Source organism: Haliotis rufescens, unplaced genomic scaffold (genome assembly GCF_023055435.1).
Source record: "Haliotis rufescens isolate VD_foot unplaced genomic scaffold, xgHalRufe1.0.p SCAF_2, whole genome shotgun sequence".
NCBI lineage: Eukaryota > Metazoa > Mollusca > Gastropoda > Lepetellida > Haliotidae > Haliotis > Haliotis rufescens.
In genome coordinates, this window is record NW_025963890.1 from 75844482 (window position 1) to 75864377 (window position 19896).

At 40.2% G+C, this 19896-nt stretch overlaps 1 protein-coding gene across 1 annotated transcript; it reads right to left on the reverse strand.

The window, feature by feature from the left end:
• Positions 1 to 424: 424 nt before the first annotated feature.
• Positions 425 to 16436, reverse strand: LOC124147598 (aggrecan core protein-like). Its single transcript, XM_046518261.2, has 5 exons — positions 16125 to 16436; positions 7512 to 7605; positions 6802 to 6939; positions 5290 to 5448; positions 425 to 848 (listed from the first exon to the last, which is right to left on the reverse strand). Exons 1-5 carry the CDS (start codon positions 16341 to 16343, stop codon positions 610 to 612), a joined length of 849 nt encoding a protein of 282 aa, XP_046374217.2. The 5' UTR covers positions 16344 to 16436; the 3' UTR covers positions 425 to 609.
• Between the last annotated feature and the right edge of the window lie 3460 nt (positions 16437 to 19896).

A 19896-nucleotide genomic window follows, 5' to 3' on the forward strand; every position in this document is an offset into this window, starting at 1 on the left:
ATCTACTGTGTGACACCCACCACTGCCAACTGCCTGAACATTATCCTGTAGTCCTTACTGTTCAGCATTGTTGCTACTTCAGATGTTGAAAATGACGCATAAGATTACATCATGAAGTCCAGAGTCTATGTCCTCTTGACAGGCATCTGTCTCACATTCCTCAAATAACACAGATGAAAAAGGTTAAGTATACAGTTATCATTCCACTTTGTACACTTAATTAATTGTTCGCCGAACACGCTGGATGTTCTGAAAAGTATTAAATGTCAGAAAAATAAAGAATATAATTGTACGTCTTGAAGCAAATACGTGCTGGGGAAATAAATCAGTACCGCGGGGAGTCTCTTTGAAAGAACATGAAAAAAACCCTGTTGGATTGGGTCCTGCAATTAGCACAGAAAGTATCTCGCTCATGAGTGTTGTTTTATTGGACGGCTATTTTTAGCACGACATTTTTCAAATCGGACGAAGCAACATGTATGGTGGAATATGGCTCCAATGATTTACCATAATTGAAAGGAAATGTAACACTAGAATTGTTGAGGGTGTATAGTCACGTTTTGTCATAACCGACCACCAAGCAAAATATCCTTTACTTGTCCTTTGTCTTTAAATCAGTTTTTCACACAGGAAGGGAATGACCCTGCCACAGCCCAGATCATTCCACTGATTCGAGGCCATTATGAAACCCCGCCAAGCTACCTCCACACAGTCTTCCTTCTCCCCAGTGTACTTATTAAAGTGAGATGGTTCCCTGGCGTACCACGAGCTAAAGCTGAGAGGGGAGCCATCAGTCCACACGTAGTCGTCGTTGTCATGCATATCCCTCAGCCCTATCCAGTGTGGAGCTGCAACAGACGACTGTCTGAATGAGTATGGGAGGTAGGGGCTGGTTATCGGTTAGTTTTGGCTTTGTATGACCATGCTAATAATGGGAGACACCGCCCAAATTTTGACGCTAGGTGGCGCAAGTGTACTAGAGGTTATAAGCCACAACCGGAAGTCAGCTTTCAATGTGGCTCGTATCGTCGATTCGACCGACCGTGGTTGAATATGCCAAGATTCTAGTCTGTTCCGGGTTGCAAGAATAAGATTGGAGGATATAAATACCGCTTAGACCCTAGTCCCTGACCTACAATAAAAGTGGGCGTGGCCAGAGTTGATGTGACGACGAATCTGTTGGTGATGCTCACTTCACGGATGATGATTTCGTGGATACATTTAATTTATTAGGTTCGTAAAAATAGTATTGTTTTGTCTGTTGAGAATGATGAATAATGCATGATTTTCTTCCTGTTGTTTTACATTTTGACAAAGAAACGCGTTAAAGCAGAATGTGTTATAATAAATATTGAATAGCCAATATGTCAATGCTTCGGCTCTACTTGTAATTCGAGCTAAATGATTCGCAGCGCATTTTAATCGCGGAACCGTCACAGAGAATAACCTCTAGCACACGCACGCCCCTGGTGGATTAGTACCGCGGTACTCCCCATTATTGTCACCCATAGATATTTGCATCTTAGTACAGGAGTGACAATTAGGAGATAAACATGCTGTGTTTACAATGTAGAGCTAGTTTACCTGTAGATTTAACTGCGCTAAATTTAAATTTGGAACCTAACGCGCAGCAAATTCATTGTAGAATGTAGAACACAAAGGTCTAATGAATGCTCTGAAAACAGGGAGCATGAATTTGGAAAATACTCGATTTTGATTGGTCAGTGAGAGGTATCAATTCACAATAAAAACCACAGGACTGAAACAGCCGATTTGACGGCCGCATCACCGCGGAAGCTAACATTTTTAGAATAGTACTTCTTTTACAGTCATTGTCGGTAGGTATATTGAAATAATTAGGCTACAAAATTTGTTGCCGTAACTGCAGTATTCAAAGTATTTGACAATACATTTCGATCTGAAAACAAGATAAAAATCAAGTGAGTATTTTTCTTGTTTTGAGGACAACGGAGAGCTTGCTATTTGGCGCTTTTCTACATACGACTGTGACGTCATATCTTTGGCGTCACAATGAGCGATATGACGTCATAATGGTGACGCGCGGTGTCGAACGAAAAATCTTTGCAAGGCTTGCTTTAGTTTCTTTAGGGGTGCCCCCCTCATGTTAGCTAACGCTATTGACGTGCTACATGCTTTCAGTGTCTGTCATAAGTTCGAGTGAAGTATGACAGTGCAAACAAACTGCTTGATTCCATAAATTCGGAGTGGGACAACCTACTCATACACTGGACTCATCCAAGCTTCACTCAATGTATTTGCTGACACTAGCATGGTAGAATGGAGAAAAACATACTGCGTGTTTGTAGGCTGATGTAGGAAGATATATAAAAGTCACATGTACAAGTCAATCTACAGAAACAACATGAAGCGAAAAACTCCAAAAGAAATTGTCCCATGCTTGCTGTAAAAGGCGACCATGCTTGTCGTAAGAGGCGGCTAACGGGATCGGGTGGTCAGGCTCGCTGCCTTGGTTGATGCATGTCATCGATCCCAATTGCGTGGATCGATGCGAATGGTGTCAATCACTGGATTGTCTGGTCCATACTCGATTATTTAAAGACCACCATCATATAGTTGGAATATTGCTGAGTGCGGCGCTAAACAACAACAAACAAACTCCAAAGGAAATTAAACCCCTTCCACACACCATGCGTGTTGTTGTCTACTCATCCATCTTGTTGTGGTGGACAAACAAAACATAAAGGCACCGTGCCGTGCGACCTTAGGGGTGTGAGCGTCGCATGAGTCTATGTTAAAGAGTTACGAACGCCTTAGCCTTGTTACAGTGCATATATTTCATTACACTTTTTATATTTTTAACAAATTAAACTTAAACTAGGAAATTCTAAAATTCGAAAGTCGCTAGACCAGTATTTCTCGTTTTTATCACCACTGGTCGACCATGACGGCTGCTCCTTGGCAAGCTCATTCACGCGAACAGTAAATTACGTAATCATAGATAAAGTCGGCGCGTACGTCCGCCCCGGCCCTTGTTCTCTTGATAAATGTTTTGTTACCAGCTGGCGCAGGTTTTGACCACCATCCTAAACTGTAACTAAAATAAACTCTTCTCAGGCAATACTGATACCATTCTATTACCACCTGCTTTTGTGTAGTCAACTTTGACAGCCCAGGGCAGATAACAGAGACCGAAATTACAACTTCAAAGTAATTGTTAATGTGATAAGAGTAGAGCTGTGGGGGTATATAACTCCTTGGGTGTTGGTACTCAGACACTTGCTTGAATAAACCCTAAGGACCTCACAGCTCTCTTCTCTCTTGTTTCAAGGCTAGCTCCCAATAGCTAATTCCCCAAACCGAGGCCTGACAGTTATTGGGATCACCCAAAAGGCTGTCTTAATTGGTGGAGAATCCGGGTATAAGCCTGGCCAGTAATACTTTGTGAGTATTGTCTGACGAGTGGCATCTCGTCCAAAGTGGCAACCACCAGCTTTGGAATCATGGTAGGCAAAAAGAAGCTCTTTGCGACAGCAGACAGGGACAGCTAGCTGTGTTACCATAGGAGGGCGATTGTTTTTCTGACCTCGATGCTTTGCATGATAGAAGTGGTACAGAATACCATCACGTATGTCATACTCTTGAGCAAGGCCAGTTAGACCCTTGACTTGAACATCTGTATAGGTGGAAGGAATTTCACCTTTTTCAATGTAGTCCATGATTGGACAAAGGTCAGGGGATTTACGTTGCTTTTCTGCCAAGTCTTTATCATCAAGATCAGTTCCTATAGCAAAGACCATAGGGCCTGAAGGAGGATCGTGAGGACCCGACTTGTAGACAAAGTCTACAGATATAGAGGATGTTATGTCATCTCTACTGATATCATCTGATGAGACACTGTGTGAGTCAAGAGTGTCATTGTCAATGTTTGTATGCTTTGGAAAGTTGTTTTGTGGAGATGAGCATGATTTGGTTGAAGAGGAAGAAGACCTCAGTTGGCTGGAGGGACGAGACATGAATGGTAGTTTGGTGTGGACACTGTTGTTGGAGGATTTTGTAGCAATGGTGACCGACTTGTTTGTCTTCTTGTCAGTAGGTGGCATGGGACTTGGATGAGCATGGCTGGCTGGTTTGTGAGATAAGGCTGTTGAGGGTGTAGACCTCATATTGCCTGCTTTTGAATAAGCATATTGGCGAGTGAAGGAAGTCGAAGGTGTAGACCTCTTGTTGGCTGAGTGAGAATTAGCATGTTGGAGAGAAGAGGCAGTCGAGGGTGTAGGCCTCATGTTGCCTGCATTGGGATTGGCGTAATGGCAAGAATGAGCAGTCGAGGGTGTAGACCTCTTGTTGCCTGTATTGGGATTGGCATAATGGGAAGAATGGGCAGTCGAGGGTGTAGACCTCTTGTCGCACAGGGGTATTGTTACAGTGCATATATTTCATTACACTTTTTATATTTTTAACAAATTAAACTTAAACTAGGAAATTCTAAAATTCGAAAGTCGCTAGACCAGTATTTCTCGTTTTTATCACCACTGGTCGACCATGACGGCTGCTCCTTGGCAAGCTCATTCACGCGAACAGTAAATTACGTAATCATAGATAAAGTCGGCGCGTACGTCCGCCCCGGCCCTTGTTCTCTTGATAAATGTTTTGTTACCAGCTGGCGCAGGTTTTGACCACCATCCTAAACTGTAACTAAAATAAACTCTTCTCAGGCAATACTGATACCATTCTATTACCACCTGCTTTTGTGTAGTCAACTTTGACAGCCCAGGGCAGATAACAGAGACCGAAATTACAACTTCAAAGTAATTGTTAATGTGATAAGAGTGAGTGAGTGAGTATGGTTTTACGCCGCTTTTAGCAATATTCCAGCAATATCACGGCGGGGGACACCAGAAATGAGCTTCACACATTGTACCCATGTCGGGAATCGAACCCGGGTCTTCGGCGTGACGAGCGAACGCTTTAACCACTAGACTACCCGACCGCCCCTAATGTGATAAGAGTAGAGCTGTGGGGGTATATAACTCCTTGGGTGTTGGTCCTCAGACACTTGCTTGAATAAACCCTAAGGACCTCACAGCTCTCTTCTCTCTTGTTTCAAGGCTAGCTCCCAATAGCTAATTCCCCAAACCGAGGCCTGACAGTTATTGGGATCACCCAAAAGGCTGTCTTAGCCTAATACTGGCTTTGTGATGCGGGGCCCCAGAGCCTAAAGGACAAGAAAAAATCAGATTTGAATGTTCCCAGATTAACCCCTATTTTACAAACAAGAAATAGTGTATTTGGTGCATGGTGACTTACACTGGTACTTTTTAATGGCTGCCTGTCTCACTCTTGTATCCAGTTTAACAAGCCTGGCCCCATCCGAGCGGCACTGTTCAGAGGCTTGGTCCCAAGTCATATTTGTAGAATACTCCTTGATGTACATCTGCTCTTCCCCAGCCTGATATTCGACATAACCTTTTGGTGGAAACATCACACATTCATAGAAAGCCACAATAATAGATATGACTCCTCATCACCGCCAGGCCCTAAAAACCATTCCATAAGTTGGTCCTTTTTTAAGCATTCTAACTCAGGAGTTATTTTTTATGTCTAACACTTTTTGATAAAAGGCCACCAGTCGCTAGTTTTGCAAACCAGTACAGGCTGCCTGCTTTTGAAGTAGGCGTCATTGGTTTCAGTTGGTTTGGCAGAGTTGTGAAATTAGGTTGGAAATTGAAATAAAAATTAAGTGTAACTATATTTCGACAGTGATCTTTATCTGCCGATTAAAAATAAGAAAAACGTAATGAGAAAGAAAAGAAATCCTTTTTTACTGTATTGTCATGAGAAATGTATATGCCTATAGAAATATGTATAAAATCATTATATTGAAGCAAGTTCTTAAGCAATTATCAAAATTCCCAATGAATGAGAGAGTGTGTACAGTCCACTAGGCCATAAGAAATAACGTCACTCATAAGAATGTTTCTCAGATATTTATACAATAACCAGGTCACCTGGCTGTTTTCTGCTTCATTTGATAGTTGGCTACGGTGTGGATACAATCGAGTTCACTCGGCCCATGTCGCTTCCTACTTAGGATATGTACTGTTTTACAGACCAGCCGAGTGAGCGAGTAGAGACAAGGGAAGACAACTCAGAGCTCCAGATAAGCTTTTGGTGTTGTGGGTATTTTACCCATGCATTGTAAAATCATTGGGTATCAGTAATTCTACCTGCGTATTCAAATTTCTGTTACCCATTAGTTTTTACACATGTGGTTATTTAAGTTAAATATTTAAAAACTCTATTCATCTAGTCCCTGCAAACTGGTTTTCTTGTGGGTTCGAGAGCTTTATAGGACTCAAAAATACCACGATACTTCCACAAGAAAGTGTGATGGCAAATGATCATGATGTAACTGTCATCGTGGAGTTTGGCAAGGTTGACGGAATGCCCCTTTATAATTTCAAAATAAGTTGCTGATTTGCTAATCGAATACGCAGGGTTACTTCACAATATTTTGATGATACGCACAAGTTTTATTTTTGTAGCGTATCTGTAATGTTCGTTGCGTATTTGATACGCTTGGATTATATTTTACTGTGTATTTCTGCATTTCTGATGCGTATTTCACGCAGATTATCAGCTTATCTGGAGCTCTTAGACAACCCGGGCGATATTGATATCAAAACTAAATAAAGTCCCGGATTATCTTCCAAACAAAGCCACAAATTATTGATCACCCTGGTGATAAATCTGACCAAGATTTTTTAAATGTTAAACGAAGATCCTGTGGCACTTTAATTCTACAACGTTTATACTTACCATCTCCGACGCATGTAGGTGTGCGGTGATTGTCTCCTCTTGTACAGTTGTACACCATGTCGGCCACATCTCTCAGTTCCCATGCTGGAGACTGACATTCGGAAGCCATCTTTGTACCCACGATGACTGTACATCTGTCTGTAAATGTGTATAAATCTTCCTATTCATATATACTTTGGAATCGATCAAACATATTTTGTCTTGACATGAAACTTTTAATAGATAACGTCTTTATTGTTTGTAAGGACGTTTGAGCGCTACTCCTTGACCATTCATCAGGTGTATGACTTGATGGTAACACCATCTATTACACTTACGGGGAACAGTATATGTCAAGAGCATATGGTTTCATCTTCAAACACAATCTACCCGTTAACATCCGGGTTACCTTTGGTCTTCAGCAACCCATGCTTGTGATTTGTTTGATTTGGGCTGGGCTGGTCAGGCTCAGTGACATGGTTGATACATGACATCGTATCGAAATTGCGTAGTTTAATGCTTATGATGTCAAATAGAAGACTGTCTGGCCCAGGCTCGGTCATTTAAAGACCACTGTCATACAGCAGGATTAGTGCTGAGTCATCAAATTAAAAGCAATCGGACACCCACAGGTGTGACGGCTTCTCATAGATCTAAACTGTAACGTTACCCAAAAATCTACAATATGTGACATTTCTTCCAAAACAAATACACTGGCGTGTTCCACCTACCAAACAAACAGCCGGAGGCCCCACGTGTGTCGGACACAGTCGTGACTGACTCTGCACAGACGATCTCCGTTACTTCAACTCGGATGTGATGTTCCTGTGTGCAAAGCGTTATCTGTTAGTTCACAATGGTAACTCCTCTTTTCATATTGCATCATTTGCCTGCATTTTCTGTACATCAGTCTTCATGTTTACAACGATACCTGGGGGCACGGGTGGCCCAGCCGTCTGAGGCGCCGCGATTCGCTGTGCAGAGTTGCGTCCCTTGGGCACGCCAGAAACCTATGATTGTGGGTTCGAATCCCGGTTCGCCCTGATTATGTTTTTAGGTTTGTCAGCAGCATACCCGTGCTCGTGCGAAGTGGTAAACGTCTGAGACCTCCCACATTAAGCTGACACGCCGCGATATAACTGGAATACTGTTAAAAGCGGCGTTAAACCCAACTCACTCACTCACTCACTCACTACAACGATACCTAATTGAATTTTTGTACATGCACTTCCAGTATGACGAACTCAAAGCCCTTTGAAACTAGTTGGTTTTATCCGAAGTTTGATGTGTAATTTTTAATAACATTTATTGTGTCTCCTGGTGGGTTATAATTGGGTTCCTTACCAACTTCGTTAAATAATAGTACTGTTTTTAAAAACTAAGTCGATCTAATGTAACGCTACAATTGAGAGGTTTCGGTGTCATTTGATACAGATCAAGTTCTCTCCCATCACGGGGTCGTAAAGTAAGCTACTTATTCCCTCTTCCTTACATTGTTATAAGGTATTAATGCATCCCAAAAACATAAGAAAATTATAACAAAACCAACCTTTGAAATGATGGTTATCGTCATGATAGCTTTAATGTTGACGATGTTTTATTAAAAGGCGACAGGAAAGCTGAATTAACGCAAACATAAAGGGGAATCGATAGAGATATGACATTTCACATATATCATTGGGATTGTGTTGATGCTGTCGTTGTCATGCAATGAATCAGCAGAGACAGAACACATTTAATCAGGAGGAACAAACCACGGTGATGACAGAGAATCAGTGAAGGGATGAGTAATGGTCAAGAGTTCACGTTAGTTTTCCGATAATGGCATACATGAGTTCATGCACTGGTGTATTTGTTAACGAATCAAATTGATGTATCAGAACATGTGACAAAGACAGGTCAGGCTCGAACACTTTGCAAAGCTACCTTTGACACAAGCAGAGTAGTGCAAGCTTTTCAGCTGACCGAGGCTAATCTCCATCACTCTGTTTAACCACTCTGTGACGAGCCTACCCTTTGTGGTTTAGCAGTTGTATTTTGAGGGATGGACTGAAGCTGAGTCAACTTATATGAGTATCAAACCTTGTGATGCGTTCTTCCTTGTAGGTGTGTGTGTCAGTACATGAATGCTTCTGGGGACAGTTCAGAGTAACGGTCGATAGGTCACCCTCTCTTTGACTTAGAGATGCAGTAACTGGTTCTCTGACAATGATGACACGGAACGGCAATACGTTCAGGTAACAGTTGCAGGGTCCCTTTAAGCCCCAGCACGACTATATCAAACAATAACCTAGAGTATATTTAGCTTTATCATATGATGGGTGGATATATATATTAACGCATATATATATATATATATATATATATACATATAAATATATATGGATAAAAATGAAAATATAAAAGGTCAGGTAAGTACTACTTTCAGTGTTTGACCCGTGAAGATTCCGGGGTAGAATAGGTCTTCAGCAACCCATACTTATCGTAAAAGGTGACTATGCCTGTCGTAAATGTCGACTAACGGGATCGGGTGGTCAGGCTCGCTGACTTGGTTGATGCATGTCATCAATCCCAATTGCGTGGATCGATGCTCATGATATAAATCACCGGATTGTCTGGTCCAGACTCGATTATTAACAGACGGCCGTCATATAGCTGGACTATTGCTGAGTGCGGCGTAAAACAACAAACCAGCCAACTTTCAGTGTTTACAAACGAAGAACATTCAGCCATGACTGTCCGGATTATAAATTGCCATTCTGGTATACTTATACTTGTAGACCTCTGCGTCTTGGGGTCTTTTTAATGAAATAAAAACAGTTGGATTGGGCCGAAATAAATGTAAAATGGTATCTTGTTTCATTTTGTAACTGTGGGGGATATCTGACTGCATTTCGTAATTCCGTAACAAAACGTTATGACACGTCAGATAGATCCCTAAGAAACGTGACGTTTCATAAACTTGAGTGGCTTACCTTTTATAAAGGGCATTTACTTTTGGGGACCTACCGATGGTTGTCTGCGAAAGGCGATCACTGATCAAGTTAAAAAATTATCGATAGTCTATTGTCTTTCTGCTTATATGGTAGTTACGTCACTGTCTAAAAGACAGTGTTTCAGTTGAGACTATGGTGTCACTGTCGGACTGACACATCACTTGAAAATACTTATTTTGATGAAAGAAAAATTCTAATGACATTACATGATAAAGAGGTTATCACGCTCGTATATGTTGGGGAAGGTGAATATAGCCTAGGCTCGCTATATGCAATGCTGAGGCTATTCCTAATATCCCCCCAGAACCACAATCGCGTGATAACCTCTATACATTGTAAGAGAAATATTTTATCTCTAAATATATAATAAAGTATATATAAATGAAATTTTCCCATTCATAATTAAAAATGCAGTGACTGTCCCTATTCCATATTCAAATGTACAAGGTTAATAACATATTCCTGGTTTAACCTCCTTGTTAAAGTTCAAAGTTAAGTATTGATTTTTTTCAAACGCGATGTTAGTTTCTTAGGTATTTTCCTCTTATTTCTCACATCCATGTTGAAACACACATAACGACCTGAATCGGCCATTGCACATTGATAAACAAACTCACGAAAAAACACCATTTCGTCTCCAGACAGGATCGACCCTATTACGGAATGGTGTCCCACATAACGAAACAACGCTGGAAGCGCCCATACAATCTCCAACTGCAAATTTAATATACCGTTAAATAATTAAATATATAAAGTGACGTTTCCTTCGTACTCACGAGATGCGACAAACAAACTTCGTTCACCTAAGTATGTAATGAGCGTGACGTGAAGTATAGAAAATCAACTCATTCATATATATTATAAATGGCAACAACAGCGTGTGATTGGCTTAAACATCCAAACGGACACATGTGACGTCATGACTGATAACAGTATTTTGCTACAACAGCGTTGTCATACGCCGCAGCGGTATGTAAGTAGTCGAGACAAGACAAATCAGTGGTGGACAGGACGCTGGGGAGAGGAAAGGATACACTTGAAAATTATATTTGGCTAAAAAATGACAAAAGTTATCAAAACGTTAATAGGCTGAAAACAGTCGCTAAACACTTCAAATCTAAGGTACAAAACACAACTATGAGACCCGTATCAAATACATCACCATTGACTAACTATTGCTTGTTGGTTTCATTTCAGCCATCATCAAACATGGATGTATACTTTCTTTTGCCCGGCCGGCAGCTATATAATGAACCGCCCCATAATTTTAGTCGTCTCTTTCAACCAGCACAGATTATGTACCACCCCCCCCCCCCCCCCCCCCCCCCCATAATCCCCAATGTGGACGTTTTAATTGCGGCCTTTCAAAATTTTGGACCTTTGAAGATCCGGGTTAGAATAGGTCTTCAGCAACCCATGCTTTTGGTAAGAGGCGGCTAACTAGATCGGGTGGTCAGGCTCGCTTGGCTGATGCAGGTTATCGCATCCCAAATGCGTAGATCAATGCTCATGATATCAATCAGTGGATTGTCTGGTACAGACCCGATTATTTACAGATCGCAGTCATATAGCTGTAATATTTCTGAGTGTGGCGTTAAACAACAACCAAACAAAACCAATAAATCAAATACTAACACAACCAAGACACTGCTATACACGAAAACCGTAACAGTCTCATCAGGGTGGGACAGATATACACGATAACTATTGAAGACTTATATGGAATGATATGTGGTGAGAGCTTCTGACGTAATTACAAAATGGCATTACAGAAATAACACAACCAAAATTCTATTTCGAGTGGTTTCTGTAAACTTTTTTAGGAACAATTTTATTCGGCGATACAGCTGGTTGTATGGCTGTGGGAGTTAACATGAACTCAAACGTACGAAATATAATTGTGTTTAGATCAACATCCATTGGGGTTAAAACATGTGATAAAAAACTCCGACGTTCATACAGTTTGACCCTCACACTTCCCGGTTTCCTCGGTACATGTGCACTCTCTTTGGTATTAAACACTGTGTAATACCAGCTTATTGTTATTAAACGGGTGATCTCTTCACGGGCGAGTACTAAATACGTGTACTGAAGCTGAAATAACTGTTGGCCAGGTATGCACTGTGTTGTTACAATATTCGGCGATCGAAATTTTTTCATTTGTATTTATCATTTATCAAATTAATTGGGTTGTGGTCATTTAGCTTATCTGGTGCTCTGTATAATTTAAAACATCTACACCCGTGAAATCCGGGTTAGAATTTATTTTCAACAACCCGTGCTTGGCGTAAGAGTAAAATGAGGGGATCGGTTGATCATGCTCACTGACTTGCTTGATTCTTGGTCCTCGCACCCGACGCTCCGGGTTGTTGCTCGTAATGACTCACGACTGTTTTGTCTGATCCAGACTCGTTTAAAGATCGTCCTCATATAGCTAGATTGCGTCGTTAAACAACATTACCTCTCTCGCTTGGAATAGTTTTGTAAACATGTGCAAAGGTTGTGGATGCGGAATCTACAAAAGTAGATCAGTTATCATCAATTAATCTATGATTTCAATTTATAGTTGGCTCTAACCTTAGTTTTCAACAAAAGTTATCGTGCGAAATACATCTGTGGGTTTGAAAAGCAAATGGAATACGTAAATACAACATCAGAATGAGTAAATGAATATTGTTATGCGCCGCTGTCAGCTCTTTCACGGCGGTCTGCGAGTAATCGAATCTGGATTAGGGAAAACCAGTGCGTGGCAGCATAATTAAAGTCTCACACTATTGACATCGGCCAGCCCACACATTGTGATCATCCGATACTCAGTTGGACGACCTTGAAAAGCATCAGCAAAAAGAAGGAAACTAAAAGTAACGTAGAAATGCATGAGTGGTTTAATTACTTCAAAAATCTTTTCAGCGGTGATGATTCCACAAATAACTTCCAGTTGAACTCTTTTGATAATGATGAAACCTATTTCGCAACGGAAATATTAGATTCCCCAATCACGCCCAATCACAATAAATCTGCTATTCAAAATCTGAAAAACTTGAAAAGCCCTGGATTTGATAGATTTATAACAGAATTTTTTAAATACTCTCTTGATAATACCCTGTCGTATTTGGTAATATTATTTAATACAATAATGGATACCTCTTACTTTCCACAAGGTTGGACACTTGGAACTATCGTTCCAATTCACAAAAAAGACACAGTGACAGATGTTGAAAATTATAGGGGGATTACACTTACCAGTATATTCAGTAAGATATTTCTTAGCATTATTAATAAACGCTTGGTATTTTGGTCGGAAACACTTGATAAAATTGAGGAAGAGCAAGCGGGTTTCCGACAAGGTTACTCAACCACTGATCATATGTTTATCCTCCAGGCTCTTATAGATAGGTATATTCAACGTAAACGTGGACAATTGTACGCTATATTGGTAGACTTCTCTTAAGCATTCGATTCAGTCTGTAGAGATAAGTTATGGTATCTATTTAATTCACATGGTGTCAGTAATAAAATGGGTAAATTGTTATGTGGTATTTAAAAGGAGGTTAAATCATGTGTTAAACAAAACGGCATGTATTCAGATTCTTTTATCAGCCATACTGGTGTACTCCAAGGATGTGTATTAAGCCCTTTTTTGTTCTGTTTTTTTTTATTAATGAGCTTGTAAAAGGTTTACCAACTTTGATAAATCAGCTATAATTGTACTGTGATACGTGGAAACTTAATGTTAATCTAGATAAGACAAAAATTGTATTTAGCAAAGGAAATACGCTGTCAAAAAAAGAAAAGTGGTACTTTCGGGGACAATTACTTCAAACTGAAACCTCATATATTGGTGTAATATTTTCAAGTAAATTATCATGGAACCGACATATGAGCAATGCAGCAATCCAAGCTAAAAAGATGTTATTGGGAATTTTACAAACGTTTGAACATTTTAGCGAGTGTGCTTATAAATCTTTCTTCACAATTTTTGACACAAACATTACTCCTATTCTTTCCTGTGTTTCGGAAATATGGGATTTTGCAGAGGCTAAAGAAATTGAATCCGTACATTTATACGCACGCAAAAGATTTCTTGGTGTTAAACACAGTACTTCTAACGTAATGGTTTATGGTGAATGTGGTCGCATGCCCTTGCATATATATATAACACTACTTAAAAATAATAAGATATTGGTTAAAACTACTAAAAATGCCAGTAAGTAGATTGCCCAAAAAATGTTATAATATGATGCTATTATATGAGAAGAATGGAGATCAAAATTGGGCATACAATGTTAAATGTATACTGTATAAATGTGGGTATGGTTACATCTGGGACAACCAATGTTTCTTAGAGAATCATGCCATGTGCATATCGTAAATAAGGCAGACGCTTTTTGACATGTACTTTCAAACATAGAGATCTACTGTAGATGTTTCTAGCAAATGCGAATATTATTGATATTTTAAAATGCAAATATGCGCAGAAAAAATATTTAACTTATGTAAATATAAGAAAATGCAGAATTTCATTAACACAATTTAGATGTAGCTCACACTGGTTAATGGTTGAAGTTGGCAGTCACAAATAAATACCCAATTGTTTAATATTATGTAGACAATGTTCTTTAAATGTTGTCGAAGATGAATTTCATTTTCTACTTGTATGTTGTAAATATGATAATTTAAGGAAAAAATATATTGAACAAAAATACTTTGTACTTAAGGATTGACTGTGTATTTTTTTCGGTTCATTGATGTATGAACCGAAAAACCGATGTGCAAACTGTGTATGAATCGAAAAACCGATGTGCAAACTGTATGTATCCGCGTAGCGGATTCTTACAAAAGTTTGCACATCGGTTTTTCGATTCTTACCCCAATGAACCGAAACAAATATACAGTCAATGCTTATAATTAAATTCGACAACGTAAAACATGTTTTATCTACAATAGTTTAACCCAAAACAGTTGCATATATCCAAACAGACAAAAATGACGACATTGATAAACATTCCAGGTGTAGGAATACATACAGTGGCGTGACATGAATCAGGTGATCGTTTAATTCATGCACACAACTTGACACGCCTACACAGTCAGTAGCCAATCAACGGAGAGTGGGATTAAAACAATGTTCATTGGACCTGTCAATTAAGGCAAGAGGCGAAAAGAACTGCAACAGTCAGACTGTAACGAACCGGAAGAAAATATGTCCGAGGGAAGGCGGCTGTTTCAAATAACATGATCATTTACTGCGTGATTCACACATTACTCCCCTGATTACGGTAAACACAGTTGGAGAAATGCTAGTTATAAATGAAACCCGAAGACATGAAAGTTGAACCGGGGCGAGCGGGAAAAAAACGAGCCTGCACGTTTGCTGTTTCATTCATTCTCGGCCTTCGGTTTCAAAGGGTAGATTGGACAATGAATATTCATGAAAGTCGCTAAATGTCCTGTGCATGACGATACACGTGAGCAGAAAGGGAATTCCCTCGACTGTAATATTGGGATTCCGCGACATTCCGCAGTAATAAAAGTAGTGCACCGCGGTGGGCGTGGCTTATTTTTTTACATTCATTGGGAAATGAATACAATAACACGTGACCAATTCAGCTAATCAGAATGCAGGAATTTCCACGAACACAACGAAAATTTAATTATTTCCAAATAAACATAAGTTTATCTCTTTAATATCACATGTGAGCAAAACGGCTATACAAAATCTCTCTCTCTTTATATATCATGCCCTGTTATTAAGAAATGAATCCTTGTAACATTTCTGACCGCTTCCACATTGCCATGTATTCGGTACTATTGGCCTGTAGGCTTAGAGTTATATATGAATAAACTGATTGATTGATACTCAGTTTAGACGACAAAAAGCCGAGGCATGATCGAAACTTCTGACTTGTTCGACCGACCTCTTTAATTGCTATATATATATATATATATATATATATCAGACTTAATGGATCGGCTCCGTGGCTGGGTTGATTGGGTCCTATAGCCCGACTATTGCTGAGTGCGGCGTTGATCAAGAAACGAAAATTGTCCCGAACTTGTTGAATTCAAAACAAAAGCTCACATCGCGACGTTCCGAACCATCAAACAATTGATATAACATATAATCATAATGTTATAACTGATAGTTTAGTAATTAAAGTTTAAAAAGACAGCAACATAAAGAGAAGAAGAAGAAGAAGAAGAAGAAGAACAACAACAACAACAACAACACCAAAACAATAATAATAATAATATAAAAAGCATTAAAAAATAAACTAAACTAATAAACTAATAAAGAAATAACTAATTACATAACAATTCAAAATACCTTATAAGATGGACACTAACCTGGTCGTTTTCTTTAACAAATTCTTTTGCCTTCGAATTCCTGCTTCCAGTGTTCATATAACAAGCAATCATATACCCACCCCGGAGTGTGGTCCCGTCACACATTCCCGCCTTCACACACGTGTCTCTGCACGCGCTGATGCCGGAGGACAAAGTGATACCAGCAGCCTGCGAGCTACCCAGCACAATAAGCCACACAGCTTTAACAGCCTCCATCATGTCAGAAGACGGGGTCGGAGTTCCGCTGGACGACTGTTATCTGTGTGTTTCCTGTCTGCCTACATACCGAGTGACATGATGGGGATGTGCTTGTATCCGAACCCACGGCAGTGACTGTGCTGGAAACTTGGAAACAACTAAAGAGCTTTTTCTAAAAAAAACCCACAGCTTCATTTTAACTGAAACGTCTAAAATACATAAATTATGAACACATGTAGTGATTTATTGAGAAAAAGAGCATTAAAAAGACATTAACTTGCTGTAGTAATTTCTTCTTTTTACTAGTGAAGTTAAAGGTTTTAACGCTGCAGTCAATAATATTCCAGAAACATTACTTCCGTTTGTAAAAAACGGCTGGGCAAGAGAAACCAGTGGTTGATAGTGTGAGCAACTGTTCACGCCGCCAGGGCTCGATAATACGTACTGGGGACATAACGATTCCTCACGGGGATATTCAATATTTACTTTGTAATCAGCAACAATTCATAGCGTTTTGACGTTGGGAAAATGGGGTTTAATGTCGACTCTATTTCACTTATATGCCTTATTACAAGATACTTTTAAGACAGACAGAGCTCCACTTCAGTTTGCCCACAGAGCCGGGAGAGGAGTAGACTCTTACACTGTTAAACAACAATATATACAAACAATTTTGAAACTTCCAATTCATTTGTACGAATCTTGTTTGTTGGTTTCTCCTCTGCTTTTAATACCATACAGCCCCATCTTCTTGTACAAACATTATCAAACCTGTCTGTTGATTAAAAAATTAGATATTAAATGGATAGATTTTTTGCTTGTAAACAGACCAAACTTTGTGAATGTAAATGTATCAAATCATCTGTGACCTTTACATCTACTGTTGTTCGACTCGACGAGATTCTGGGTCTCATCGTGCTGTATTTCCTCCAGCAGAACCTCTAGATCTTGTTCAGCAAGATAACACTCGGTAACACACATCCGGTATTGTGTGAGATTCTGGGTCTCATCGTGCTGCATTTCCCCCAGCAGAACCTCTAGATCTTGTTCAGCAAGATAACACTCGGTAACACACAGCCGGTATTGTGTGAGATTCTGGGTCTCATCGTGCTGCATTTCCTCCAGCAGAACCTCTAGATCTTGTTCAGCAAGATAACACTCGGTAACACACAGCCGGTATTGTGTGAGATTCTGGGTCTCATCGTGCTGCATTTCCCCCAGCAGAACCTCTTGACCTTCTTCAGCAAGATAACACCCGGTAACAAACAGCCGGTATTGTGTGAGATTCTGGGTCTCATCGTGCTGCATTTCCTCCAGCAGAACCTCTAGATCTTGTTCAGCAAGATAACACCCGGTAACACACAGCCGGTATTGTGTGAGATTCTGGGTCTCATCGTGCTGCATTTCCTCCAGCAGAACCTCTAGACCTTGTTCAGCAAGATAACACCCGGTAACACACAGCCGGTATTGTGTGAGATTCTGGGTCTCATCGTGCTGCATTTCCCCCAGAAGAACCTCTAGACCTTGTTCAGCAAGATAACACTCGGTAACACACAGCCGGTATTGTGTGAGATTCCGGGTCTCATCGTGCTGCATTTCCCCCAGCAGAACCTCTTGACCTTGTTCAGCAAGATAACACCCGGTAACACACAGCCGGTATTGTGTGAGATTCTGGGTCTCATCGTGCTGCATTTCCCCCAGGAGAACCTCTAGACCTTGTTCAGCAAGATAACACCCGGTAACACACAGCCGGTATTGTGTGAGATTCTGGGTCTCATCGTGCTGCATTTCCTCCAGCAGAACCTCAAGACCTTGTTCAGCAAGATAACACCCGGTAACACACAGCCGGTATTGTGTGAGATTCTGGGTCTCATCGTGCTGCATTTCCCCCAGGAGAACCTCTAGACCTTGTTCAGCAAGATAACACCCGGTAACACACAGCCGGTATTGTGTGAGATTCTGGGTCTCATCGTGCTGCATTTCCCCCAGCAGAACCTCTAGATTTTGTTCAGCAAGATAACACTCGGTAACACACAGCCGGTATTGTGTGAGATTCTGGGTCTCATCGTGCTGCATTTCCCCCAGGAGAACCTCTAGATTTTGTTTAGCAAGATAACACTCGGTAACACACAGCCGGTATTGTGTGAGATTCTGGGTCTCATCGTGCTGCATTTCCCCCAGGAGAACCTCTAGACCTTGTTCAGCAAGATAACACTCGGTAACACACAGCCGGTATTGTGTGGGATTCTGGGTCTCATCGTGCTGCATTTCCCCCAGGAGAACCTCTAGACCTTGTTCAGCAAGATAACACTCGGTAACACACAGCCGGTATTGTGTGAGATTCTGGGTCTCATCGTGCTGCATTTCCTCCAGCAGAACCTCTAGACCTTGTTCAGCAAGATAACACCCGGTAACACGCAGCCGGTATTGTGTGAGATTTTCTTCAGGACAACAATGTCAACGTTTTTCCTTGGCCATCCCGATCACCTGACATGTCGCCATCGAACACCCGCAGGACCATGAAAGGCGCCAGATGACAGCAAGTTCTTCCAGTCTACAGTGAGTAGCTACTGCAGGGAATCTTCGGGTTTCTGATCATGTCATCGGGTGCCTGGTGGTCTATGTTCACAGCGTAGTCTCAGGGCGTTTAGTAACGCATACCAGTGCTGACTGACAAGTACGATTTGAGTGACTTTCTTATGTCCGTCCTTGTATGTAGTGTGTTGGACTACCGAACAAGGGTGTCATAATCTGCCCCTAGATTCTCTATTTTCAGTGATTTAGACTTGACACATTATGTTGTTGTGCTAATTGATGTTTTTTTAAAAAACAAAATTACCATCAAAGAATTGTCTTGCTCTGCGTAGTGTGAACGAACGGCTTTTTTGGCTTGGTTTCTTTTGACCATCAGTATATACACATCGCCCAGACAAGAACTGTTTTCAATTATAATACATCATTGTATTTATAGATAGTTCTTTAACTCGGAATCCAATACGATAGAATCATGAACTCAGCAATAACTCTATTATTTATATATTATCTGGCATCAAATACTACTTTGTCTTCTTCAATCCTTATCAATAGTCAACTACTCCCGGGTGTGCCCTTTTGTTAACATGTAACTGTATATGTGATCGAAACTAAGGAGCAAAAGAAACTATACCTCTCAGTTGATTTTATCATATGTTTAAGTTTCAATTGAAAATAACTTAAGTTAGCGAAATTATATAACAAAATGAAGTGTACTGGCGCTGTACAGCTCTCAAAGTATACTTCTATACGGTTCTATTTCAAAATATAATTTGATTTAAAACATTTAAAAAATTCAAAAATGCATTCGCATAATACACAGCAGTTGATGGTTATGTTGGACGTCTTATCTTAATTTGTTTTAAAACATTAAAAATGTAAAAAATGTATTCGCATAATAAACAACTGCTGATGGGTATCTTGGACATCTTACCTTTGAAATTCAATAAATTTGCTTTCTTCCGCACAAGAGGTTCAACATTTCAAACATGGCAGATTACTTTTTGCAAACTCTTGCAGGAAGGAGTGATGATTAAATATA

Coding starts and splice junctions, on each gene's coding strand:
- LOC124147598 (XM_046518261.2), bottom strand. CDS start 16,343: ATGATGGAGGCTGTTAAAGCTGTGTGGCTTATTGTGCTGGGTAGCTCG. Junction 7,606..16,124: donor TTGTTAAAGAAAACGACCAG/GTTAGTGTCCAT, acceptor CTTTGCACACAG/GAACATCACATCCGAGTTGA. Junction 5,449..6,801: donor ACCTACATGCGTCGGAGATG/GTAAGTATAAAC, acceptor TTCCACCAAAAG/GTTATGTCGAATATCAGGCT.